We start from the raw sequence: 24,905 nt of genomic DNA, 5'->3' as shown, positions 1-24,905 counted from the left end.
CAGATGTGTTGAAAATTGATAAAACGATATTTCTGGTCAATCGAGTGAATTAGCAAGCAGAAATGCATATAAGTTATATTCGTGGCCAATGAGAATGGCCTATGCCAGACGATCTTGAAGGGTCACGGGGATATAATCTTAGTAACTCAGTTTTGTTGCTAGTAAGATTGATAGGAAAGAGTTTGAGTTTTTGCAGGAAAGTCGCAGAGCATTTTACGAGATTCCTGCACGTTATCATGCACCACAACACCGAAGCCATGAACGCCGTGCGCCAACGAGAGCGCGGTTGGAAGGCCAGCCCAAATGTGTCGTCGAAGCGCGTGCTTCTCGCGGGCGACGAACGCGATCGTCGGGCCGCCTACCGGGCCATGAAGAAGGTCGAGGCGCGCCGTCTAGCAGAGCGGCAGCCCATTCGCCGACCTCGACTCGTACTGTAGTAGCTGACAACAAGCCGGGGTGGAACCAGAGCCCGAACCTCAACTCGAAGCGCGAGTTTGCATGCTGCGTTAATCTCCTTTCGTGGCAACACTTGCACGACTGATTTGGATTATAGTTTTGGTTGACATGGAAGCTACGGAAAACAAGAATGGTCAATTTCATGCTGCAGGACACTCTAATTACGCTCGTGTATTCCTACTGCCGTATTTCCAATGACAACTTCAACGGAATAGTTCTACCAGTCCAAGCGGCAAGCGTCCCCCCAAGTCATGAAGCATCATAATCATGGCAGGATCTTGACCAAACCTGTGAGCACTTTATGCGATAATGTGACTTGGTAAAGTGATTCTATATCATTTGAAAAGACGGTTCGACGATGTCGCTAAAGTTCAATGTCGAGATGAAGGTTTCGATTGTGATGGCAGTACACGACTCGACAGGATGCACAAAGCCTGGCCAGCTTCTGTACGAAGTTTGTACCTTGGTGCTACGACCTCGTTCTAGTTCGATGCTTGTTACACCAGATTGCACGGGTGACCAGTTGCCATCACATGGCACTGATGTCAAAGATACAACTGAACACTGTCAAAGGAACGGATCGCGATCAGCAGAACACCGTCAAGGGAAATATGTTGGTGATTAAATGCGGTTAATCTGTGTCGCGGGCTGCGTCAACTGCTAGGATGGCCGTGACAAAGTCTCCACGACTTTCTACTAATACGCGGATCGCCTCGGCTTCGTCCATGCCAAACTATACACCGAGTCAGTCGTAAATCACTTCGCAATACGTTATACCTGTGCACGTAAGATGGATACGTCAAGAGCATCGATGGCGACGGCCTCGTGGGTTGGCACTACGACGGGGACGTCTCGAGTCGACTGGGCCAAGAGATCTATCGTCAAGTGGCATCACAAACTGATGGCGTCGGCCACGTACACTCTGCTAGATCTTGATTTGCTCTGGCGGCCTCATGGACCATCGCCACCAACGCAGGATGGCGTGCGATGAGCATGTCTTTGTACTCCTACGAGTGCTTCGCAACAGGACGTGGTTCATGCAGCGTGCATCGTACCTGGAGCTTTGAGCGCGGCACCACTCCACGGCGCTTCAGAACTGACAGGCTCCGCAGCACGTACATTACGTCAATTTGCGACAGTCGTGGCTCATGTTGCATCATTTTATCGATATTGCGTGCCATCAAGAAAGGTCAGTTACAAGGAATTATTCGGACGAAACAGTTTATCCGGATTCTTGCTGCACCAATAATCACAATGCTGAGACCAAAAATGTTCACCCGCGTTCGCCGCTTGGCGGCCCTTCGGGTCCTGGCCCAAGCGTTGCCACGTCGATGCACCTCTCCCGCCGTGGTTGAAGCGATCTCCTTCTCCATGATGACGAAGTCTATTCCACACGCATGCCATCGACCTAGCACGAAGTTGGGGTGGCAACAGGCGTTTCGGTCGTTTTCGACGACTACACCACCGTCCGATCCTCCGTCGTCTGGCTCGGACATTCCAGGCGCCACACTCACGTCCGGCGACAAGTTCGTCATGGTGTATACGTGCACTGGTACGTCCATCTTCGTCACTAATCCCGCATGGAATTGTCGTTCTCATGCGTTTCATTGTAGTATGCGACACCCGTGCCGCCAAAACCATCAGCAAGCATGCGTACTACAACGGCGTCGTCCTCATTCGGTGCCCGACGTGTCAGAACTTGCACTTGATCGCAGATCGCCTCGGGTGGTTTGAGGACGGTGGATACGACGTCCAAGAAGTGCTGGCGGCAAAAGGCGGCAATGCGCGCATCGTCACGCACGACAACATCCTCGAACTCACGGAAGCAGACGTCCTTGGCACCCCGGCCACTGATTCCTCACCTCCGCCATCTTCCTCGTCCGGCTCGTCGTCCTAACGTCAACAACATGCTTCCTCTTCTTCAATTCTGCTTCCAACTCGACCTAACATGTAAATTAATCAAGGGTACACACAGAGTGTATGTATACTCTATTGTCAAATTTACACTTTCAAATCAAGTACAGGGAATGACGTATTAAGCGCCCCCGTGGTACTTCGAATTGGCATTTCAATTGTGTATTGGGACAAACTACTTCGAAATTTCAATACTTTAATCAATACGAAATTTTAGTACCACGGGGGCGTTTAATACGTCATTCCCTGTAGTACTACAGTACTGTACTACTGTACTACTAGTACTATTAATAGTACTACTACGTGGTATAATACTACTACTGTATGTATTAATAGTACTTCGAAGTACTAATAATTTTACGCGTGGGAAATGTAATTTAGAAAGACCTAGCCAATCAAATCACACTATTTAGAAATATCAACTAATCATAGAGAAAACGTACATCTCCAAATGTGTATCCCATACATTGAGAAAGATTATCATCTGAACAGTATGTATGATTTACTGTAATTAACGTTATAATAACTGGAAAGCCGCCAGTGGTACTGGTATATCGGGTTAAACCAAACGTTAAGTAAATACAGTACTACAGTAGCACACCACTACGTACTACTACTACAGTAGTACTAGCACCCCACTAGTACGTACTACTACTAGTAAGTACTACTGTAGTACGTCGTAGCCTGAGACATTGAAGTTGTAGTGGTGTCATTCGTAGTGTTAGTCGTGTTTGGAGTCGTGGTCGCGCCTTTGTAACAGTTGCTGCTGCTGTTCCTGGAGTTTGCTCTGCAGCCACGGCCGGCGCCCCTGGCCTCGGAACAGCACCTGCTCGTGCGTGTTTACTTGGACACTTGGGTTGGCACTCGCGAGTGAGTTGGTCTTTTGAAACCGCGTCGAGTCCATCGTCGCCGTCTCAATGTGCAGTTTGCGCTTCTCGCTCTGCTTCTTGTGTCGCATCATGTGCTCGACAGCCGCCTCGCGCCGCTCGTACTTGCGCGGACACACGGGGCACTGGAACCACTCTTTGCCGTCGCGGACGTCGCGCACGGGCGCCGCCGACTCGTCCGGTCCGTGGAGCGGCGGCAGGTCGTCCACCGTCGACGCCACGGCCCCGTTGCCGCCGGCGCCGCCCTTGACCTCACACGTGTGAAACTGCAGCGCGCGTTTGGCATTGAACGTGAGTCCGCACGCTTTGCAGTGAAACGGGTGCAGCTTCTTCTCGTCCACAGCCTTGTTGGGCGCGAGCGTCAGTTGCGCGATCCCGGCCTGCTTGAACTTGCCAATCTTGATCGACGTCTGCGCCTGGTACATCTCCTTGCCCGTCGTCATGTACGAGTCGATGATACACCCCGCGACCACCGCTTCAAACTGGTGCACATGCTCTCGGAGGTCGCGGAACTCGGCAAACATCTTCTTGGCGCGGTTGCACACGATCTCATGCAAGTCCAAGTTGGCGCCGGTGTGGTCGATCAGTCGACACGCTTTTTGTTTCATCTACCGTGGGCACACAATACTCAGACGCAGGACGACCGCAACTCAGAATCAGACGCAGGACGACGTGGCAACTCCGAATCAGACGGCGGGGGGGGGCGTACCTGATCCTTGTACCCAATGCGCGTCCGCCGCTCGTCCTTGCCCATCTGACTCAAGTTCATTTCGACAAACTCGGACGCGCGTCGAAGATTTGCCGACTGCTCGCCGTCCTACACACACATAGATCGCAAGTTCGCGATGAGTGCACACAAGTAAAAGACAGGCGACGCCATGTATGTACCTGCGAGATCATGGTGCGGAGGTTGTGGCCCATGGAGAACAACTTGTTGGGCGCGGGGCCGTGGTGACTCTTGTCCTCCTCGCCTTCAAACTTGCGATACGCGCTGCCTTCGTGGACAATGTGGTCTTGCACGACGTTCCCACAGCCTTTGCCGTCGGGACCCATGCACACGGTGTCCCCTCGGGCGTAGTCCGTGATGTAGTTGTGCTGCTCGGTATTCCCGCACACTTCGCACACGAAGCGCGGCGCCGAGTTCATTTCCGCGTCGAGCTCGGAAAACTCGTCTGCGTCCGACTTGCCCGATTGCTTCATCTTCTTGATCAGTTGGATCACATCGCCGACTTTCATGTCCGGCACAAGAAGGTTCGCGATGCGTTCTTCCATGGGCAGCTGCGGTTCCTTTGGATCCAGCACCGTGGACACTGTCACGCGTGCTGGCCCTGGCGTTTTCGGTTGTGCCGACATGTCATACTTCATGGCTGTCGCCGTCGTGACGACTGCTGAGGCCTTGGGCTTCTTCGCCACCGGCTCCTCTACTGGTTTATGGAAGAAGGCAGACGCACTCCCTGCATTCAGCGATGCGAAGAAGTCTTCCGCATTCGCATCCACGAGGTCCATCTTTGCTTCGTGCGAGTATAATTCCACACTGAGAGCTGCTGGCCTGAATATTGGGCGGTCGGTACGTATCCGGAATACCGGATAAGCAATCGACGGCCCCTTAACGGTCACTGCCTGCGAGCATGAAGACCCACCCGGCTGGGCTCTCCACGGCATGGAGAGTAGTATGTACCCGTAGGTGGATGGAGCTTCTGGGAGAGGACATATGCGGACAAACACCAAGTCTCGATGACAACGCGATCCGTCGGAGCGAAGACAAGGACAACATTCCGCGTTCCAGGTAGGAGCTGAAGACGACAAACGAAATGAGCAGCTTCAGTCCATAGACAAGGGCACGATTCCACGTCGTCCAAGTAGGAGTAGTTGACTCCTCACAAGTATGTACAAGTACGGATGGATGGGTTCAGGATTAAGTTGTATGTACGTAGATATTTGGTCTATTCCCATTCGATGGTGGCGGGCGGCTTGGACGAAATGTCGTACACGACGCGGTTGACGCCTCGGACTTCGTTGATGATGCGGTTGGACATGATGGCGAGCACATCGTGGGGCATGTGGTACCAGTCGGCCGTCATAAAGTCGGACGTGCTCACGGCGCGGATGGCAATCACCTTTTCGTACGTGCGTCCGTCGCCCATGACGCCCACCGACTTGACCGGGAGCAGCACGCAGAACGCTTGACCGGTCGAGCGGTAGTGGCCATGCTTACGCAGTTCATCGAGGAAGATCGTGTCCGCCTGTCGCAGGATGTCGAGGGCGTCCTTGGTCACTTCGCCGAGCACGCGGATGGCGAGGCCGGGACCGGGGAACGGGTGGCGCCACACGCTGGCTTCGTCGATGCCGAGGGCGATGCCAAGTTCGCGCACTTCGTCCTTGAACAGTTCGCGCAGGGGTTCGATGAGCTTGAGGTGCATCGTGTCGGGGAGGCCGCCGACATTGTGGTGCGTCTTGATGGTGGCACTTGGACCCTTGTAGCTGACGCTTTCAATCACGTCGGGGTACAGCGTGCCCTGGAGCAAAAAGTCCACGGGGTGGTCGATGCGCGCGGCTTCTTCCTGGAAGAGATCGATGAACAAGTTGCCGATGAGCTTGCGCTTGGTCTCGGGCTCGGTGACGCCGCTCAGCGTGGCGAGGAATCGGTCGGATGCGTCGATGCAGTGCAAGTTGATGCCCAAGTGCTTTTGAAGGCGGTCCACGACTTCGACGGCTTCCCCAGCCCGCAGCAAGCCGTTGTCGATGAGAACGGCGTGGAAGCGGTCGCCGATGGCGCGGTGGAGGAGGGCGGCGGCCACGGACGAGTCGACGCCGCCGGACACGGCACCGATCACGTGGCCGTGGGGACCGACAGTTTGGCGGACTTCTTCAATGAACGCGTCGGCGATGCTGCGCATGTTCCAGTCGGTGGGCGACCCGCAGATGTCGACGACGAAGTTCTTGAGGAGGACCTTGCCGAGCGGGGAATGCGTGACTTCGGGATGGAATTGGATGCCAAAGTACTTTTTGGACACGTTCGCGATCGCCGCGTGCTCCGAGTTGGCCGTGAACGCAATGTCCACAAACCCCGTGGGGGTCTTGGTGAGCTTGTCACCGTGGCTCATCCACACTTGGAAGTCGCCGTCCGTGAGGCCGTCGAGGAAGCCAAGGTGCGCCGAGCGGTCCACAGCGTGCGTGGAGACCATGGCCTTGCCGTACTCGCGGCGTTGGCCCTTGGCGACAATGCCGCCGAATGTGTAGGCCAATTCTTGCATGCCGTAGCAAATGCCAAGAAGAGGCAACTTTTGGTCTTCGATGAACTTCCACACTTCGGGGCGGACGTGGGGCGCACCTTCTTCGTACACCGAGTTGGGTCCACCCGACAGGATGATTCCCGTGAGCTGATGCTTGCTCAACTCTTCCACGGTGACCAAGCACGAGTAGAGTTCGCAAAACACATGCAGTTCTACACACCAACACACCTGCATGAGACAAGCGGACACTTCCAGGGAAATGAGATCCTTACCGCGGACGCGGCGCGCAATCAAGTGGCTGTACTGCGACCCAAAGTCGAGGATAGCGATTTGAGGACGGTTCGTCACGGGAGTCGTCATGTTCAAGGACTGATCCAAGTTTCAAAATGAGTCGAATGAAACGGCACATTGGGTTGCAATTAAAACATTTTCATCCACATGACTTGATTTGAGTATGGTGTACCGTACGAATAAATTAAAATACGACTGGACCTCCCCACCATTGATGTGAACGTTTGTGATTGGCCCACGCGAGAGCCACCAACTCTGACCCTGCCAAAAGAACGCAGGCAAGTCGAAAGGACGCGCTGGCGTGGCGAGATGCACACGCAAGAGCAGGTTATGCCAAGGGATGTATGGGATATGGACAGATTGTTAAACAGTTATGTGCATGACTGTCTGGATGTTGCATTGACCACTTCCACCAAGATGTGAAAGCAGCGCAGACAACATGTTGACCGCGTCCACAAATACGTACTACAACGCTAACGTCATCTTAACGTTAAACAACGTTGAAAAAGGTTGCCAAATGATCATGTGGTGGTAGTGGTGGTGGTGGTGGTGGTGGTGGTGGGGTGGATGCGGTTTTGACCGGCGTCACGGAACTGGGTCAGCCGTTGGCTATATCGTGTGGACTGGAGCTTCATAGCCATCGTCGTGAGCAGCGAGTCCAGGTGGTCGCCGGTCGTGGCGCTGATCTGAATCACGTGGATGTTCATGGACGCGCACACTTGATCGAGGCTGAAGAGAGACCGCAACCATTGCGTGGACACGGTGCACGGCGCATCCCTACAACCCGAGGTGATGCACATGTGATCGGGGCATGTCATGGGTCATTACATTTTGTTGAGGAGGAGGAACCCGACCTTGCTTTGCATGGCGGGGGCCTGCACGACGTTGAAGAATTCGACGGCGGCGGCGGCCAATTGCGGAAAGTTGGTCATGTCCACCACAAACTAAAGCGACGGGGGGTGAACATGCACATCATCGATGGACACGACGAACGAACGTACCATGAAGAAATCGCATGATTCAAAGTACGATTTCCACATGGACAGCATCGGCGCGCCCACTTCTCGCAGTGTGACTGCCAAGTTGCGGTATGCGATCGTCTCTTCTTCCACTCCTAGTTTGTGTGAGCACGTTGACGCACGCATGGGCAAAGGATTGGTGACGGACACCTGTCGTTGGTAGGGTCGCGACATCGATGCCGTCGACTTCGGCAGCAGGTGCAGAGTCCGCGAACAGGCGGGTGCGGACCTTCTCAAAGACGGAGCCGAGCTTGGGGTTGTGGAATTCGTCCTTGCACATGCGGCTAAGCTGTCGCAACAGCATCGTCTTGCCGGCGCCATCGAGCCCCACTACCAACCCCAACTTCATGCAGCTTCAACACCAAAAGTAACCGTCGTTTGAAAAAAGTATCCGGATGGTGCCCTTTCAATGCGACGCGTTATCCGGAGCAGCTTCAGAACACAACAAACGATGGGAGTGTTCGCCGATGCCATCAAGTCGGCGCTGGAGCCAGGCACAGGGGACAAGTTTGTGATTGTGCTCAACGGGGTGCTCGTGACGCTGCTGGCGGTGATCGGGCTGACGATATGGTCGGGCATCGAAGACTCGATTCACATGTTTGTGTTTTTGTTTCTCGCTGTGGGGTTGACCTTGTCAATCAACTGGTTCCTTATGGAAGCGCGCAGCTTGCAAGCCCAAGGCAAGCTTCAGTGGGGGACTGAAGACGGTGCGACCAGCGCGGCTAGGCAAGAAGAGCTGAAGAAGACGGACTAGGACGAACGACCAGCAGCCAGCTCGTTTTGAGCAGAGATTCGTGATGTAATGTACATACATACGTTACACTTCGTCATGGCTATTGCTACTGCCGCCACGAGTGGAGGGCGGCGGTGGCGATCGAACTCGACGACTGACCGCATTGTCCTTGACTAGAAGTCCTTGTTGATCTTCCCGCAGAGGGGACCGCACCCGCCTCTGCGTTCCAGTCTCCATCATGGATGACGGGGTTTCCGGAATCGACTTCGGCGAACTCAAGTCGAGCATGTTGTCTAGTGCTTCTTCTTCGTCGTTGTCGTCGGCGGCGGCTTCGGTCTTGGACACTTTGGCATACTCGTCACGGTCGGACGACCGTTTGGCTTTGGCGTGTCGAAGCCCAATCATGCCGACCACCATCCCCAGCAGCACAATCAAACTGACCAGCAGCAAAGCCTTCTTCTCATGATGGGCCACCTCTGGCATGCTGTTGGGCCTCAAAGTGACTACACCCACCGTGTCAACCATGTCGTCGTCGTACTTGGTCAAGTTCCCATCCACGTCGTCAATGTGAGTATGCGACACTGTCACATGCAGCAAGGACGCGTGCAATGTCATGCAGTTCACATGATCACTGTGAACAGACAGATCCGATCCAAACGATGCACACGTGCCGCACGGCGGCAGCACCAGCGGCCGCCACACTTGAAACGCCCCGTCGGCGGCGGCATGGCCCAACGCTACAACCAACACCATCACACATTTTTCGAACCCACCAACACAGCGTCACATGACACTGTCACACATGCGATAGCGTAGAAGACATTCGAGACATACGTACATATGCGGTAAAACGAGCAGGTCCACCCGTCGCGAACCACCAAGTACACGCGACTGGGCAGCGATGTCGTCATGTTGTCATTTGGCACGACCATGGTGAGCCGCACGGCGGCGTTATGCGGGTCCGCGGCATGTAACAGCGTCGGAAGCGAGTACACGGGACTGCTTTGACTTCCATTCAGGTGCACGGACGCTACGACTTCGACCGCCCTCGACGACGACCGCAGGCCGTGGTTCCATAGCTACATCCCACACATGACGATTTCACTTTACGGGAGAGGTACACTGTACGTACAGTGATGTCCAACGTCACCCCAGCCACGCCGCCACCACCGTCAGTGTTGTCCATGTCGATCGTGGTCCATTTCTAAGCGATTCCACCACCCCTCGATATAAGAACAAAAAACTCGACTTGATTGTCCATCAATATGCAAAACGCACGTCCATGGTCAGCTCGATCTCTGGCCCGGCACTCTGCGCCAACACGTAGTTGGAGTGCAGCAATTGTTCGCATATTGCAAGGATCAACGACGGGTCGGACGGCCAGAACCCTCTGAAACTCCCCACGTCAAACCGTGGCCCAGTCTATCATGATACACACAAACGACAGGTATCAACTGACCTACGTCACAAAACTGCTCGTACGCATGTACATACCTCGGGGGACATGGCAAAGATACCGTGGGCGTGCCACATCCAGTCGCTACCATAAAGCAGTCAATATATATAACCACACATCCACATTCGTGATACCTTGTTTCTCCGTTCACAGAGTACAAGTTGCTCTACAACGAATCCCCCACCCCCCATACAATGTCAGTCGTACATATTCCCCATCAAGGCTACTCGTCGTACATACCTCTTTCCACGACTGGCCATATTTGAACCCGTTGAGCTTGGTCATGTCAGTCGCCAGGGCTTTGAACACGGTCATAGCGAACGGCGGCGGCACGCCCTTGGGCTGGCACGCGAACGGGATGTTAAAGTACTCTCCAAATGAGTGGTAGTTGAACGCCGTACTAGTCACACATATACAGTACTCGCTCATAAAACCAACACTCTTTACGTAAAGTTGTGCCGGGCGACCAAATCTCGAACGGCGCGGGTCTCTGGCTCGGAAAATGCCGCGGGGCCGCGATAGTCCTATACACGCAATCCAGTCAAGGAATAGCTGTGACATGTGGTTATATAATGTATTGGGAATATGACTGGTTGTTTTATGTATATATATATAATGTATTGGGAATATGTCTGGTTGGTACTACCTCTCCGCACACGTCGTCGCTGCTGCCCACGTCGTCCTCGGAGAAGCACACGTCGTAGTTGCGGTTCAAGTCGACGCCAGTGTCGGGAGCTTTGCCGCACGTTGACGGATGCCGGTTCTTGCGCTGGCCTGCAAACGATTGGTCCGGATGCAGCGGCATGTGCGCTTCGTTATATGCGTACCCGTCGGGGTTTACCACGAGGATGAACCACAACTGGCGCGACCACAGCAACGACGTGATCGCTGGATGGTGGCCTCGCAGCCCCAGCACCAGATGGTCAATGAAAAATGCCAAGTTCTGTCATACACAGTGAAATAGACATGTTATAGCCACACACATACATCGGCCCCCCCAACGGAAACCAAATATATCTCAAGAGTTTTCCATATATATTGCTACACCGAGTGAGGTTTGGGTGGCGGCCCAATTAAGATGGACGACGACGACGAGGATGGGAACTGACTGACGTACCATCATGGACATGGGCTACAAACACATTGGCGATGAGCCCCAAGCCAGTTGGATACACACAAGAGAGGATACCACCAGCACACTTGGTTTATGACCAATAGAGACGCACCTCTCGGGAGTGGTGCAGACCAGTGTACAACGCTTGAGGAGGCGATGACGTGGCATGACACAGGCCCAGACACAGCGCGACGATCGGCCGGCCTTCCACAGACGTGCCAATCACTTCATTGCGCCACATGTGGGGCATGTCCGACAACAGGTCGGGGATGGCGTCGTTGAGAAAGTCGTACACTTGGGCGAGGGACATGGAGCCTTCCAGCGACCCCGATCGAATCGGAGCTACAGATCCAACATGGATGTAGTACGTACGCATCAGCCAGTGTACATATGTATTTTCATCACGACGAGGGGGGCTTACGGAGAGGGGAAGATGGTGGCCGAGGGGGGTTGGCAGAGTACTGGCGGCAGTCCGCGGGGTTGACAAAGACCGGGGTGCACGTGTTCGACGTTTGTTCTAGGAGCAGCAGATCTTGGACATGGAATGCCGCCGCCGCAGCAGCGGCACTGGATGGCGGCGGAGCAATGTCGCCGACCACGTCGACCGCTACGACGACGGAGAGGGGGTACGTGGCGTCGGGCGTGAAGAACGAGGTCGGGTGAGGGGCTTCTGCGTAAAACGCGCCGTCCACGTACCACCGAAGCCAGTGGTTGTCCCATGACAGTTCAAATGAGTGTGTGGCGGATGCAAACGATTCCTGCGACAGAGTGAGCATTGCATCATGGCGAATGGACTGGGGTTTTGATTTGCATCGTACGTGGAGACAGGGAAAGTCCTGGAGACGCAGACGACTGGATGCTGCCTTGGCGGCGGTCGGTCCAGGAACCCGTGGATTGACAATCAAGCTCGTGGGGTGGTTGCTGCTGCCTTGGACGACCACCAACTCCTTGGCGTGCTTGACCAGCTTCAGCACAGGTCGAAGGCCGCGACCCTACTCCAAGACTAGTCGTGACACGATTTGTCTAAGATACATGATATAATACGGTTGGGAATTGCGCACGTAGCACCAGCTTGCCCTGCGGTGGGAAGGTTGCGCCTTCCAGAGAGAACACGACGTGGCTTGATACGTACGACCCGTTCCAGTCCTGCGCGACCTCAATCACGAATCCCGACCCATCGGCGCGTGTATTGTGTCCGCTTGCATTCGATTCTTTGTCCGACGAAGAAGCTTGTTGCGAGATGTCTGCGCGCCAAATGCGCTTCCATGTGCAGTCATCCGAGGGAAGAAGGACTTCAGCGGTGTCACGGTGTGCCTCAACGACACTCCTCCGCACATCATGCCCACTCTTCAGCCTCGAAGCATTGGCAAGTACACATAATGCTGGCAATAGCACCAGTATCGCTCTCGTCATGCTGCCGTCTGTCGTGCAAAATGGCAAAAATCGGACTTTACGGTACAGTTCCAAACTACACTTACTGTTAATATACAACAGTTATCGATGCTTACTGAATTTTGAATGTAAAAAAGTGTGAAACTGTAATAATTTTCAGAAATAGCATGAGCCAATCAAAATCGATTAACTTCTTTTTTCACGATTTAGAAAATGAAGTCGAGGACCTCTTTTTCTATTTTTGGTTTAGTCGCACAAAAAGACGTACTTCGAAGTAAAAAAGTTGGAAACTGTGTTGTGAATTCCCGCTATGAACTTCCAAAATTATTCGCTGGTTTGTTTAATCAATATTGAATCACGCTGGAGTTCTGATTGGTTGAATATACTTGTCGTTTCTGTAAGAGCCAATCAAATCCACTCAAAAATGGATTAGCCAATAACGTCGATCTTCGTGATTCGATCTGGAAATTTATACCAAATAGCCACAATAGTTGGAACTATTAGTACTTTTTCAAAATATTTACTTGGGTCAGGCCCTTAAACGATGTTATTGTTGTAGTTACTGTAAGCTTATGTGACAAGAATTGAGCCAATCAGATTGCAGGAAACTATCACCGTCATCGAATTAGTATGTGACTGAAATTAGTGTGAATACTAGTTAAGCCCGCTAGCTGCCAATGCAGCTAGCACGCGGCCGAGGCCATTAAGTGCCCGCTGAGTGATTTTAACTTTACAGCGTAATATCAATATCAATATGAAATTAGTGTGAATACAATCATTCACCACAGGAAGGAATAAGGGGAATCTCATCCACACACACATTTGCACCGTGATCATCATTCCTGCCGTCCTCCTCAGTCAAGCTTCATCTCTGTCCTAACGTGATGTACATTCAACCCTACTCTCGTCAAGACACCGTTCAGCGTGCCCACTCAACATGTGACGACGACTTGCTTGCATATTCTGTTAAGCATCTAACGTTACCACCGTCCGTCCCCGCATGTGTTGGTTGCTGTGGAGGTATGTACAACACTTGGGTGCGTTTCGCATGTGTGTCTACTTGGCGCGCCCAAAGAACATTTGGCCGATGGACTGAGAGATCTCAGACAAGTACGATGCCTTGGTCTGTTGGTCGTTGGCTTGGCTCGCCAGTCGGATCATGTCGGACGTGCTCGGGAAGGTCGACGCGGCCACGTCCCCGTCCATCGACTGCTGAAAGTGCCCAATCGACGCCCCATAGCGCACCTTCGAATAACCACCAGTGAGGTTCCATATATATATATATATAGTTAGTTACCTTGTCACCAGACTTGGCCGTAAACTCAAAATCGTCGGGCGCTTCAAACACCAACACGACGGTCGACCCGAGCTACAACCGTCGTATACTGTATCCCATACAATTATGATGGGTTGACAAATATACCTTAAACTGAGCGACTTGGTCGCCACGAGTGACCAGTTCTTGGCGCTCGTACTTCTTCGTGTCGCAGGTGCCCCACGGCTTGGTCAAGTAAAAATCCGCCCACTTGTTTGTGGCAAAGTCCTATGGTGGCTCGTCGTCGTAAAATGTCAAAAATAGGTCTATTTTTTATAATTATTTACATAAAAAATGGCATTTTTGTCAGTCCACCACCATACATCCCATATGAAATCAAATCAAAGGTATTCAAATGATGTATATACATACATATTTGCCGATATATCTCATATCGAAACATGCAAATCCTCACCGGCTCCACGTCCAGCGTCATGGACCCAACATTCGTCGCCCCAACCAGCGACATGGAGAAGAATCCGTGCTTCCAGCGCCCCAACAGCGCCTACATCCGCCGCCGTCCGGATCAGTCCCCGAGAGAACCACCGGAAATATACCTACCACTCGCTCATTCCACGTGAATAAACTGGGTACGAAATGCACGGCGCGAGAGTTGACGGGGAAGAGATCCCCGGGGAAGTGGCGCCGCTCGCCCATACTCCAGTCGATCGGTGAGTGTATCCGATGGTAGTCGCCCGGCGCCAAGTAGATCACGCAGTGAAACAACCTACACCCATGTCAATGTAGTGTACGGTACAGTGTACTGCACTGTACTTGTTGCCTGCTTTAGTCGGCTTGTCAAAGAACGCAGGCACGTCGCCAAGAAAGTCGTCCATGCGATACCGTACGCCCTACCCACGCCGACATACATCAAAAGATGCGATGACGTGTGGTGTCAGGAATATACCTTGATCTGCTCCATCACGGGAATGTCATCGGTAAAGTCTACCACGCCAAAACTTGCCATGGTGCCGTCGACGGGACTCGACACACACCGAGGGTCCCAATTCACGGGGCGGATGCCGTCCTAGACTCGGTTGAGAGGTCACAACATGGAGAGGGAAGAGGAGGGAGGTGTCGAACCTTGAGAGGACGAGAGAAGAATTCCCCGAGGTTCTTGTAATGCTCCAACGGGTACTTCATTTCGTCCAACTTGCAATCAAACGCGCGTGTCCAGGCGTTGTAGATGGGTTCGCGCATCCACACGGGCCTACACAAGGGTGTCAGGGCATGAGTATCGGATACAACGCATGTCGGATGGAAGGACGGACAATTCGATGTCGTTCACGGCACCCCACGCGCGAGAAATGGCGCGGTACGACACGAGGTGCAACAGGAACATCTACCAACAGTACTCAATATACAGCATCACAGAAGCAGCTCACGGACAAACCTGCGCTTCCGATGCCATCTTTGCCTCCTCTGCCGTCTTTCCCCCCGGAAGTCGATCGTACACATGCGCAGGATTCTTCTCGTCGCTCCATGTCTTCCACACTTCGTATCCGCCGTACGTCCCCAAGGCAGATCCCACCGCCAGCCCCAGCCACGGAGCCGTTGGCTTCTTCTTCGGCGCCAATTCATTCTTCGGTGCCAATCCTTTCTTGGCAGCATACGAGCTTCGGAAGCGCAAGCCCAATGGCTTCAGGAGTCTGCCCGCAGGCCGTAGCATCATCACCATCCCAATTGAGTGTGTCTTTGACGCCAATCCACCTCCACCTCCATCGAGGTTAATGCAAATATTAGTTGTTCCAGTTTATTTTATAATGAAGGCATATATTCTATTGTTTCCCTTGCAAAATTTATGCGATTTCTGGCCGCCTCCAACATCATTGGTTAATAACAAAGTCATATCAGCCAATGAATTGGGATTTTCTACTAACGTTAGCACATCTGAAGTATTTATAGTGTATAACTGTTACTTTTGGAAAACTCTGACGACTTGGAACTAATCTCAATTTGGAGTTTGTACTGTAATTCATTTCTACTATAAATAGTAGTATTGGACAATTCATGAAGATAATTTGAATTCACAACATTCGTTTCCACCTTCATCATCTTGGATTTGTGTGCCGATTCGCTAAATCCATCGATCGATGTGTATATTTGGACAAAGTACCGTTACCGTATTCACACTCGGACAATTACAAAGTTTGTTCAAACCGAGTCGAATTGGTTTCGTTATATGACTATACGTCACCGTATCGCATGCCACTCACTGCCTGCGCAATGACTATACGTCACCGTATCGCATGCCACTCACTGCCTGCGCAATGTAATCCCAACGACTTGGGGAATTTCAAATTCCACACTGGCTAATACTATTAGTAGTATTAAGCGCCACCACAAATGTACGACGGGATCCATTCGAAATAAGCACAAATTGTCATTTTTACTCTTCATTCTCAATTGTCACAGCACCACTCGCCATGATTTCACATTCTGGCATCCAGTAAGTATGGCTGCATCTATCAGATTATCATGCGCCAAATCTATTAGAACGCACCTAGTAGTACAAGTCGGACATGGCAGCAACTAACTGAGATATACTACGTAGTATAGAGGTAGGTAGATGGATTCGTTTCGGCACTTCAGACTGTGGTGCCGATGCGATGTGTACTGATGATCTCCGAGAAGCTTTGCGTTCGCACGAGGCTCTCGAGGAAGGGCGTCTCATGCGGCGGACGGAGCGCCGTGAATTTCTTCTCGTCAAACATGATGACCGAATCGTGCGCGTCGCCGACGACCAACGACGCCGCGTTGTGACGGTCCAACAGCGACGACACCAGGTCGTGGCAGATGTGTCTTCGGCGCTGGTCCATCGTCCCCGCATCGTCGGGCGGCATGCCTCGCTCCTCCTCCTCCTCTACGGCGTCGCCTCGGAGGCCCCACGGCAGCAGCGCATCCAGCCGGCGCTTGGCCTCGTGAAAGGCATCGACGACGCGAATATGGTGGTGGGACGTGCTGCTGGAGGATTCTAGCAGACCCATGGTGCCCCACACGACTCGCCGAGTGCCCAAATACTCGACGGTCCCGCGGTCCAGGTCTACGAGGACAGTTGCCGACGCATCCGACGCGCTCGGCAGGTCGTCCCTGAACGTGGTGCCCTGGTGGACGCCCACCATGATTGGCGTCGGGCAGTGCAAGTACGACAGAAGCGACTTGGGCAGCAGCGGGACGTAGATGTGGCACCACGTGAACGGGTGGAGCAGCGACCGGATGGACTCGGCGCACGTGGTGAGCGCTGTGTAGCTATTACTGACAAAGATCACGCTGTGCTCCAAGAGAGCGTTCGCCACCACCTCCAACACGACGGACGTACTCAACCGGTGAAACAGTTGGTCTAGTGAAAAGTCGACGCGGGCGGGCGTCGGCAACTCTAGAAATGACAGACCCGTCAAGAGTCGTCGTTGACGACTTTCAACAGGGGGGGTTGAAGTAATCGCTTCGTCGGCAAGTGCCATCGATGAGGACGTGGGGGCCACGTACAGCTCTCGGGCAGCGTCTGGCAGCATGCACGAGAGTTTGGGGTGGCGGCGTGTGTGCTGAAGCATGAGATCTCGAAGCGTCTCAAGCAGAGGGTACGTGGAGAGCAGACACAACCCTTGCACGCCGTAGCGCTTTGTATCTGCTTCGTCTGTGGGGGTTGTTCCGTCGTCCGCGGAAGTCGGGAGCGGCACGTCGCTCGATGTAAAGTAGCTCACGCCGTACAGATGGTCGTGGTGGCCGTTCTGAAGCACCAGGAACGGGAACATGGTGGGCTTTGCGGATGGCTCGGGTTTCGTGAGGAGCCCGTGGGGCACCAAGAACGGCTGGATGCGCTTGGCCAGGTCCTGAATCTTGCGCTGGGCGTCGGGGGTCGTCACCGCCGTCTTATCCCGTCGTACGTACGATACTTCGAGTCCGCTGCTGCGCTCCAAGCTGGTTTTGAACAGCACGACCGCGTCTACACCGTTGGGGGTCGACTTGTGGGTCAAGTAGTCGGACAATGTATGGGCCGTGACGACGTAGTTGGGGCGGTAGTGCACTTGCAGGCCTGGGGGGAGGTTCGTACTGCGCAGGATGCTTTCAAGGTCCAGTTTCTTGGGGTTGGAAGACCGACGGCGGCGGCGGTGGTTGGGAGGAGACCGCCGATGATTGTCTTCCGAGGTGGACGACCCGTCTTTGCCGTCGTCACTCAGGTCCTCGTCTGAGCTGTCTTCGTCACTCACTTCTTCGTGGTGTACAAGGGACGACGTGGGGATGGACACGTCCGTGTCGTACTCGGAATACGACGGCGCCGCCGCTTCGTCCTCCGAATCGCTGTCGAGCAGCTTCTTGGACTTGCGGTCGTGGAGGGCGATCACGTACAGTCGGCTCTTGACGAACCGATCGTACCACGACGCCGACAAGAGGGCCACGATGTCCTTTTGCGCGGCTTTGAGCGCCGCCAGCGCAGTGCTGATGGCGGCCGGCGCCTCACGACGCGACGTGGCGACGACGGCTGCCAACGAGTCCTTGGTTGCGTCCTGGATGGCGGCGGAATCCACGGCCGCCTTGGCGACGAGGTCCGCCGTGAGGGACCAGAAGAGCGCCGGCTGCGTCACCGCACATGGCTGGAGGACGTACTCGACGTGGAGCCAAAAGTAGAGCTCAAAGTGCTGGCGCTGCTGCATGAGGAAGAGGAGAAAGTAGTGCGCGGCGCGGGGATGCGTGAGGAAGCGGTCCATCGGTACAAACGCCGCCGTCTGCTCGACCTCCTTGAGCATTTTCAGATACGCGTCGCTCTTGATGAAACGCGGCAGCTCTTCTCGTGCCAGTCGCTTGAACGCGAGCTTCTGAAGCGGCCGGAAACCGAGCCATCCGATGTCGGGCTGCTGGATGTTGGTCAGCACCAGCTGCTCCAACTCGTCCGTGAGCTCGAGGGTGTCGGAGATGCAAAACTCGGATGTCCTGGTAAAGTACTTGGTGAAGAGTTTGAGCAGCGGAGGTCGCGCGCCCACGGCCTTTTGCTGCTCCAATTCAAGCAGGAACAACAGCACTTGGTGGTAGTTTGTCTTGCCTTCCATGGTTTGCGCATCGCTGAGAAACGTGAGCAGATACGGAAGCTTCTTGGGGTCCTTTACGATCTCGGGCAGCGATGCAGGTGTGTACGAGCGTAGTCGGGTGTACGACGACGGCGACAAGTGAAACTCATCGTCGTCGGTGTCGTCGGCAGTTGCCTTGTGTTGCTTTGCCTTCAAGTACTTGCGGAAATGCTTGCTTATCGGCATGGGGTACGGTGAATTCAGTGCTTTCGTGCTCATCTTCTTGTACGTGTCTTGTATCTTGATGGCTGCATCTGTAGCCGCGGCAACCAGTTTCGGGTTGAACATCAACACGGGGGAGTGTCCCGCGGCATTAGTCGCTGTGGACGGAGAGTGCGGCCGTGACGACGGAGCAGAGTGCACCTGATCCACTGATTGTCTCTTGCTGTCGATGTCATCCCCAAACAACCAGCTATCCAACGCAATGTTGTCAGGCTTCTTGAGGAAGTTCATCCGACTCAACAGACGAACACTCGGGTGAGCTGAGTGCCCGAATTTAGTGTGCTATACACTAAATTCCGAGAAATCTTATCGTCCGGATGCCACGTGTTTGGATTGGACGCCAGTGGATTTATCCGGATTACGTGCCCACAACACGCATGATCGCCACGTCATGGCGACGGATAGTAGATTTGACGCCAGGAAACATGTATTAAAAAGGCACACTCAAGACGCATCGAGCAAGACGGGCATGGAGGGAGTTTCAACAGGCTCTTACGTCATTGTACGCAGTCGCTTTTTGTCAGCCTTGCCATGGACTCCCTTTGGGGTAGAGTTGGGACTCACGTTTTCCTTGTCGGCCTCTGAGTACAGCCGTTTTTTCTTGGACTTTCCAGTTGACGTTCGTGGCTTCTTTGTTGACCGCCCTTTGGGACTTGGCGTAGAGAATTTGGTGTCGTGCTTGTCAACGTACACCGCGAATGGGCTTGAATTCGACGAAGCATGTTTCGTTGTTGCGGTCTTTGGAGGTAATGGTGACTTGGACGGGTAATGAGACCTTACTTCATGGACGCTCGTAATATTGCTGGCCACGTTCATGTATTTTGACGATGCGCGCAAACCATAGCCTGGCGTAGGAGGGCGTCGATTCTTGAATCCTTGAGTTTGCCCTCGAACTGGAGATTCGTCGTTCGATTCGCACGAACGTATGATCGTTGCGGATCTCTTCACGTCCTATGCTGCGATCAATTTTGAGAAAAGTGCATCTTGATATACCTTTTGGAGATCGCGCTGTGGTGACGGCGTCCAGGGTACGGAAGGTGTGACGATGTTCGTTGCGACGGTAGGGCTAAACGGACTCGAAGGGTTGGTGCATTCGCGAAGCGAATGGCCGAACAAATCGGTCATTGAGATTCCTTGTCGCTGTGATAATGGCACTGTGTGAAAGTACTCCTATTTCCATTGTTGGGTGACTCCAGATTTTGTCGTGGTATCACCTCAGTTGCCTTTTCCTCCACCAATGAAGCCGCAGGTTGCATAGACATCAGAGTACATGCCGTGGAAGTGGAGTCAGCAGTGTCTTGACAAAAGCCAAGGCGACTTTCCACCTATCCATCAACAAATTAACTCGAATAAATCATGAATAGAAATCTGTTTATAAAACTGTCCAAAAGTTACCATTCCAGTCACCGAGCATTCCAGTTGATTCGTGCCTACCTTGATACATGATAACTTTGGCGGGCTGGACTCAAATGTTCCTTGTTCCATGTATAGCTCATTGCAACCGAGATCGATCTTTCGTCCAACGTTCGATACTTGTTTTGTGGTTGGCATTGTTGGACAAAGCATCCCTGCTTTACTATCGACTTCCTCACTTAGTGCTCTCGGTAATACTGCACTGTCCAAGTTGACACAAGCTGCCGAGGATGGTGGACAGGAGGTGAAATTGGTTGCGTCGTCTTGGACCACTTGTTTTTCTTCCGTCGCTTTCACACCTACCGATATGATTGATTGTTGCGTGAAGCAAATCAGAGGCCATATCAAATTTGATGTGTGATAAATCTAAAGATCAACAGCATGTCGCTACCTTTGGCATTTTCTTGGACGTTGGAACTGTCATCGACTTGTGCGCTCTTCTCAGCCGCCACACACAACTCTGTTGGTAATCTCTCCTCAAGCGGCGTCAACAAATATCCCGTGGGTAAGCCTCCAGAGTCCTTGTCGTATGGTTGTCGGAGGGCTTGGAATTCATCAACCGCCTCCAAACATGGGCTGGTCATTTCGACTGCGATTGCACGCACGTCTTCGCCCGTAGAACTGGCGTCACCCTTGCCGTTTCCCACGCTTACTCGTAATGTCAAGTTGTCGCCCATCGTGACTGCCACGGGGCTGAAGTGGCCGGTCACGAGTCTGTTTTCCACATATTCGTTTCCCACAGGCTCCCCTGGCAACGATTTTGGTAAGACAGCAAACGTTTTGCCACCACTCATTGAAGTCAGCTCGCTTGTCGCCTCTAAATCGCTTGGCGTCGAAACGACTTGTCCATTCCTCGCCGCGGAAGTCGGACTTGTAGAGGCCAATCCGTAGACAACACTGTCGGTCGGGTCATCACCCTCTGGCGGGATGCTCTGCCTTGTCTTCAAGTCTTCACTTGTGCTTGGTGCCGACACGCTTGTTGAAGGGACTTGATTAGGACCCATGTCGTCGTCGTGCGACGAGCCACATGACAGGGAACAAGATTCGACTGTCGAAACTGTGACATCAATCCCGTTTTCATTGTCAAAATTGGCCGTTGCAGGTTCCGTCTCAACGCCCGCGCTTGATTCAGTCGCAATTACTGGATCATCAGTGCCTCTGTCCTCCAATGTGCCCAATCCTTCTGTGTTGAGAACGACTCCTTCAAGCTCGGATGTGTTTGAAGCATCCGCCTTGTCCACAGCGCCGATTGCTTCAGGAGCAAGTGCTTGGTCTCCATTGTTCTGGTAGATGGGCATGCCAAATTCGTCATTCGCCATGGCAGCACTTCGGCAAGTAGGCACAACTTTGTCGGAGGTCTTGACACAGTGCTCGATTGTTGCAACTTTGGGGCCAATCACGGCGTCATCGTTGGGAGTTCCAGCAACGTGGTACTTCGTCACTGACCCGATTGAGTCAGACGTCAATTCGAGCTTTTCGGTGCTTTGGTGCAATCGTGTATCGAAGGTTTCAGTGCTCATGCACTTGCCAATGTTTGGACACACGGCCGAGATCGTGGCAAAAATATTCGACATTCCGGGGGCGAGGGCCTTTGCGTTCTCCGAAGCGTTGAGACCAGGCTCCTCCATGGTGCCGCTTGCGTCGGGGATTATTCCTTGGTCTCCACCTCCTCGGTTCATCGATGCGTCTAATGCACACTTCTTCATGTTGTCATTTGGAGCAGTGGCCAAGTCTTCATCTGAGCTCTTCACACAAAGCTCAATGGTCGCAACTGCAGCAGCAACATTGCCTTGGACATCGGCGTCGCCAACAGAGTGTCCCTTCTCCACGCCACCACTTGTACCGGTTGGTAATCCTTGAACTTCAGTGCGTTGGTCCATGGGCGGGTCAAGGACTGTATGCTCCACGTCTGGGCAGATGGCCAAGTCTTCGCGCGACGCTTGCCCTGGCAGCTCAACTCTCGCGACTGAGATGGCAATAACTTCTTCATCATCGGGGATTTTGGCAAGATGTCCTTTCTTCAAGTTACAGCTTGTGTCAGACTCCGAACCTTCGTCGCCATGCATTTCATCTCGGGATCCGTTGTCGTGTGTGCTTGCAACCGGCACGCTAACCTCATCTTGATTGCCGGCGACGGACGCGGTCAATCCCGCGCTGGTGCTGCTTGTTGCGATGGACATGGGGCCAAACAATCAAATTCGAAACTGATGCAGGTTCTAAACGCGCGAAAGTCCAACAAATTAACTTCGTTTCAGTATGTATCTTCAGTGAACACCATCCGGATAAATTTGTAATTTTGATCACATGCGGAATTACTGTAAAGAATTTATCGCGCGCGAATGTACTGAAAAATCATGACGTTTCGTGTTCACTGAGACGCTACCTGCGGCGCCGTGGCGAACCTCTATTCTATGCACATGCAGGACCACAGCATTATATCGTTCGAGATAGCTTGTGATGCTTGAAGCGCTCCAAGTTGGTGTGGAACATCCATATCGCATCTTCCCACAACCCGCTGCTGTTCTCGGACCGACCTCGAGCAACGGGAATCGGAGGGGCCAGCTGGGGGGTGTCGAATTCAATGTCCTCCGACGTGGCTTGCGTTTCTTCCAATGAGCGCATGATTCTCATGTTGGACCTGGTCGCCGGGCCGAACGACTGCACATGAGTCAGGTCCACACACTTGCCTTCGGGTTCGTCGTCGGGGTAGTCGACCGACGAGATATGCCGTTCAATTTGAGCTCGAAGGACTCCAAGTGACGACGTCGAGGGCTTGGATACCGAGATGAGGACGCAAGGGATGCACAGCGGCACCACCTTTCTTCCGTGGACAAGGCCAACCGACGAGCAGTCGACGCACACCACTTCGTCGCACCCCGCGCACCTCTTGGAGCGTTCAAACACGCCAAACACCTTGCGACAGCAAGGACATTGCTTGTGCGGCTGGACCGGATACAACAACGCTGCATCTTGGATCCGAACTTGGCGAATGTACATTTCCAACGACTTGATTGTGGCCACTTGCTTCTTCAGGTAGGGGTGGGCGAGGCAGACGGGAAACCGTCCGCAAAAGTCCACATGCAGCGACAGCACCACATTCACAAGTCCAGGATGGATTTCCGTGAAGACGTAGCCCGAGTGCTGGATGGACGCGCGCACGTAGCGATGGGACACCTCGAGGTTGGGGCATTCCGGGATGTCCACAGACTGAAAGTGGCATGCGTAGCCTCGTTTTCCATCGCGAGAAAACACATTCCGAGTCTACAACACGAGATGAGATGACGACGATGTGGACAGGAACGGGTGGTGCGTACGTCCAAGATGCAAGCATCGCGGTCTCGCGTGAGTGGCGGGGTGTCCAATCGCATCCACTGAATCGCAATGTGCTGATGGTTGGACTTGGAGCCCAAGTACCCGACGCACGCAGATTCCTTCGCGTCGAATGGCTGAAACGGTTGGAAACGCTTGAAAATGTGCACGATTTCGTCGATAGTTCCCGCCAACTGCACCGAGCTGGCCAATGCATGCGGTGCTTCGTTGCGAACAAGCAGTGGAACTTGGTGGGAGCATCCATTCAAGGTCCATCCCCCGCTTGTGAGGTTGCATCCGTCGATGAATTCGTTCAAAGAGGACGTCGCGAGCTGCTGCATGTGGGTTTCTTGCGTGGCTGTCCATTTGGGGCGGCTGAACGACGTGGGAGTACCTGTAACTCCCATATCGTGGATGTGAAAATGAACAATGTCCACTCTTATAATGAATAGATCGTACCAGTACATACATCTACGCCACTCTTACGCCTGACGAAACAATAAGACGAGACACACAGGACCAACGGCCATCAAGATCCTATTGCAGGAGGACGGTTTACGTTCGTCAGAGTGCCACACCCATAGTCAGGATGACTAAATACATCGGGTGTAACATTACCTCGATGCTCTATGGTGCCTTGTGTCCCGCTGCACACGGTAGCTGACCATGATGTCGTCCAGGTCGTAACCTTGGCTCTCTTTTGCAAAGACGCTAACTATCAAAAAGGTACGTTATGTCAGATGCTAAATACACATTATAGTAGCATATACAATATAGTATATACGTAACGGATAGGAATTGTTTAAAGTCCATGACTTGGTCTTACAAAGTTGAAGATTATTTTATAATATTCCGTTCGAATGGAAATCGAGGTTTCGGGTACAATATGCAGGTTTACTCCTTGAAGCAAAAGATCCACAATCGTTGCCCCTTGGCGTCATGACGAACCTGCATAGCAAACCCTTACGTTTGCACCGTCTACAGTCTGCACGAAAGAGGGTTCATTGCGGAATCTTGAGCTAATTGATTGCTTACAGCTAGGCCACGAGATGGCCAGGAAGGGAACTGGAGTGCATCCAGACACCCAG

At 53.1% G+C, this 24,905-nt stretch overlaps 13 protein-coding genes across 16 annotated transcripts; 3 read left to right on the top strand and 10 right to left on the bottom strand.

Annotated features, from left to right (window-relative positions):
- Window positions 1–236: 236 nt before the first annotated feature.
- Window positions 237–437, top strand: H257_05946 (hypothetical protein; the record flags this gene model as incomplete). The annotated part of the gene is made up of 1 exon (XM_009830973.1): window positions 237–437. One exon carries the CDS (start codon window positions 237–239, stop codon window positions 435–437), a length of 201 nt encoding a protein of 66 aa, XP_009829275.1.
- Window positions 438–1,048: 611 nt separating this feature from the next.
- Window positions 1,049–1,630, bottom strand: H257_05945. 2 transcript variants are annotated; one of them, XM_009830971.1, is made up of 4 exons: window positions 1,512–1,630; window positions 1,376–1,463; window positions 1,234–1,331; window positions 1,049–1,189 (listed from the first exon to the last, which is right to left on the bottom strand). In XM_009830971.1, exons 1-4 carry the CDS (start codon window positions 1,614–1,616, stop codon window positions 1,088–1,090), a joined length of 393 nt encoding a protein of 130 aa, XP_009829273.1. In that variant the 5' UTR covers window positions 1,617–1,630; the 3' UTR covers window positions 1,049–1,087. The 2 variants fall into 2 exon arrangements, with proteins under 2 accessions (XP_009829273.1, XP_009829274.1); XM_009830972.1 differs by having other exon boundaries at window positions 1,376–1,630.
- A 36-nt stretch (window positions 1,631–1,666) lies between these two features.
- On the top strand, window positions 1,667–2,456 carry H257_05944 (hypothetical protein). The gene is made up of 2 exons (XM_009830970.1): window positions 1,667–2,008; window positions 2,070–2,456. The coding sequence occupies exons 1-2, from the start codon at window positions 1,711–1,713 to the stop codon at window positions 2,351–2,353; spliced, it is 582 nt and encodes a 193-aa protein (XP_009829272.1). The 5' UTR covers window positions 1,667–1,710; the 3' UTR covers window positions 2,354–2,456.
- Window positions 2,457–2,911: 455 nt separating this feature from the next.
- Window positions 2,912–4,780, bottom strand: H257_05943 (hypothetical protein). The gene is made up of 3 exons (XM_009830969.1): window positions 4,146–4,780; window positions 3,967–4,074; window positions 2,912–3,865 (listed from the first exon to the last, which is right to left on the bottom strand). The coding sequence occupies exons 1-3, from the start codon at window positions 4,761–4,763 to the stop codon at window positions 3,092–3,094; spliced, it is 1,500 nt and encodes a 499-aa protein (XP_009829271.1). The 5' UTR covers window positions 4,764–4,780; the 3' UTR covers window positions 2,912–3,091.
- A 371-nt stretch (window positions 4,781–5,151) lies between these two features.
- H257_05942 (GMP synthase (glutamine-hydrolyzing) domain-containing protein) lies at window positions 5,152–6,947 on the bottom strand. Its single transcript, XM_009830968.1, has 2 exons — window positions 6,763–6,947; window positions 5,152–6,702 (listed from the first exon to the last, which is right to left on the bottom strand). Exons 1-2 carry the CDS (start codon window positions 6,848–6,850, stop codon window positions 5,201–5,203), a joined length of 1,590 nt encoding a protein of 529 aa, XP_009829270.1. The 5' UTR covers window positions 6,851–6,947; the 3' UTR covers window positions 5,152–5,200.
- A 372-nt stretch (window positions 6,948–7,319) lies between these two features.
- On the bottom strand, window positions 7,320–8,215 carry H257_05941 (hypothetical protein). The gene is made up of 4 exons (XM_009830967.1): window positions 7,951–8,215; window positions 7,783–7,895; window positions 7,636–7,725; window positions 7,320–7,558 (listed from the first exon to the last, which is right to left on the bottom strand). The coding sequence occupies exons 1-4, from the start codon at window positions 8,147–8,149 to the stop codon at window positions 7,391–7,393; spliced, it is 570 nt and encodes a 189-aa protein (XP_009829269.1). The 5' UTR covers window positions 8,150–8,215; the 3' UTR covers window positions 7,320–7,390.
- Window positions 8,216–8,231: 16 nt separating this feature from the next.
- H257_05940 (hypothetical protein) lies at window positions 8,232–9,299 on the top strand. Its single transcript, XM_009830966.1, has one exon. The coding sequence runs from the start codon at window positions 8,252–8,254 to the stop codon at window positions 8,552–8,554; it is 303 nt and encodes a 100-aa protein (XP_009829268.1). The 5' UTR covers window positions 8,232–8,251; the 3' UTR covers window positions 8,555–9,299.
- Window positions 8,232–12,547, bottom strand: H257_05939. 2 transcript variants are annotated; one of them, XM_009830964.1, is made up of 14 exons: window positions 12,148–12,547; window positions 11,922–12,095; window positions 11,525–11,861; window positions 11,216–11,445; window positions 11,107–11,121; window positions 10,636–10,932; window positions 10,437–10,513; window positions 10,230–10,389; window positions 10,124–10,155; window positions 10,028–10,073; window positions 9,812–9,955; window positions 9,666–9,737; window positions 9,372–9,612; window positions 8,232–9,270 (listed from the first exon to the last, which is right to left on the bottom strand). In XM_009830964.1, exons 1-14 carry the CDS (start codon window positions 12,514–12,516, stop codon window positions 8,618–8,620), a joined length of 2,847 nt encoding a protein of 948 aa, XP_009829266.1. In that variant the 5' UTR covers window positions 12,517–12,547; the 3' UTR covers window positions 8,232–8,617. The 2 variants fall into 2 exon arrangements, with proteins under 2 accessions (XP_009829266.1, XP_009829267.1); XM_009830965.1 differs by having other exon boundaries at window positions 8,232–9,612.
- Window positions 12,548–13,347: 800 nt separating this feature from the next.
- On the bottom strand, window positions 13,348–15,518 carry H257_05938. 2 transcript variants are annotated; one of them, XM_009830962.1, is made up of 10 exons: window positions 15,204–15,518; window positions 15,082–15,152; window positions 14,894–15,020; window positions 14,718–14,837; window positions 14,585–14,661; window positions 14,372–14,537; window positions 14,226–14,315; window positions 13,919–14,038; window positions 13,793–13,864; window positions 13,348–13,740 (listed from the first exon to the last, which is right to left on the bottom strand). In XM_009830962.1, exons 1-10 carry the CDS (start codon window positions 15,486–15,488, stop codon window positions 13,552–13,554), a joined length of 1,317 nt encoding a protein of 438 aa, XP_009829264.1. In that variant the 5' UTR covers window positions 15,489–15,518; the 3' UTR covers window positions 13,348–13,551. The 2 variants fall into 2 exon arrangements, with proteins under 2 accessions (XP_009829264.1, XP_009829265.1); XM_009830963.1 differs by having other exon boundaries at window positions 13,793–14,038.
- A 657-nt stretch (window positions 15,519–16,175) lies between these two features.
- H257_05937 (hypothetical protein) lies at window positions 16,176–19,349 on the bottom strand. The gene has a single exon (XM_009830961.1). The coding sequence runs from the start codon at window positions 19,324–19,326 to the stop codon at window positions 16,399–16,401; it is 2,928 nt and encodes a 975-aa protein (XP_009829263.1). The 5' UTR covers window positions 19,327–19,349; the 3' UTR covers window positions 16,176–16,398.
- Window positions 19,350–19,587: 238 nt separating this feature from the next.
- H257_05936 (hypothetical protein) lies at window positions 19,588–20,422 on the bottom strand (the record flags this gene model as incomplete). The annotated part of the gene is made up of 3 exons (XM_009830960.1): window positions 20,310–20,422; window positions 20,089–20,265; window positions 19,588–20,046 (listed from the first exon to the last, which is right to left on the bottom strand). The coding sequence occupies exons 1-3, from the start codon at window positions 20,355–20,357 to the stop codon at window positions 19,588–19,590; spliced, it is 684 nt and encodes a 227-aa protein (XP_009829262.1). The 5' UTR covers window positions 20,358–20,422.
- A 430-nt stretch (window positions 20,423–20,852) lies between these two features.
- On the bottom strand, window positions 20,853–22,688 carry H257_05935 (hypothetical protein; the record flags this gene model as incomplete). Its single annotated transcript, XM_009830959.1, has 1 exon — window positions 20,853–22,688. One exon carries the CDS (start codon window positions 22,686–22,688, stop codon window positions 20,853–20,855), a length of 1,836 nt encoding a protein of 611 aa, XP_009829261.1.
- A 253-nt stretch (window positions 22,689–22,941) lies between these two features.
- On the bottom strand, window positions 22,942–24,224 carry H257_05934 (hypothetical protein; the record flags this gene model as incomplete). The annotated part of the gene is made up of 2 exons (XM_009830958.1): window positions 22,942–23,769; window positions 23,823–24,224. 2 exons carry the CDS (start codon window positions 24,222–24,224, stop codon window positions 22,942–22,944), a joined length of 1,230 nt encoding a protein of 409 aa, XP_009829260.1.
- Between the last annotated feature and the right edge of the window lie 681 nt (window positions 24,225–24,905).

This window comes from Aphanomyces astaci (assembly GCF_000520075.1).
Source record: "Aphanomyces astaci strain APO3 unplaced genomic scaffold supercont1.11, whole genome shotgun sequence".
Classification (NCBI taxonomy): Eukaryota; Oomycota; class Saprolegniomycetes; order Saprolegniales; family Verrucalvaceae; genus Aphanomyces; species Aphanomyces astaci.
The sequence above is the reverse complement of the archived record's forward strand: the minus strand, read 5'-3'. Positions and strand labels throughout refer to the sequence as shown.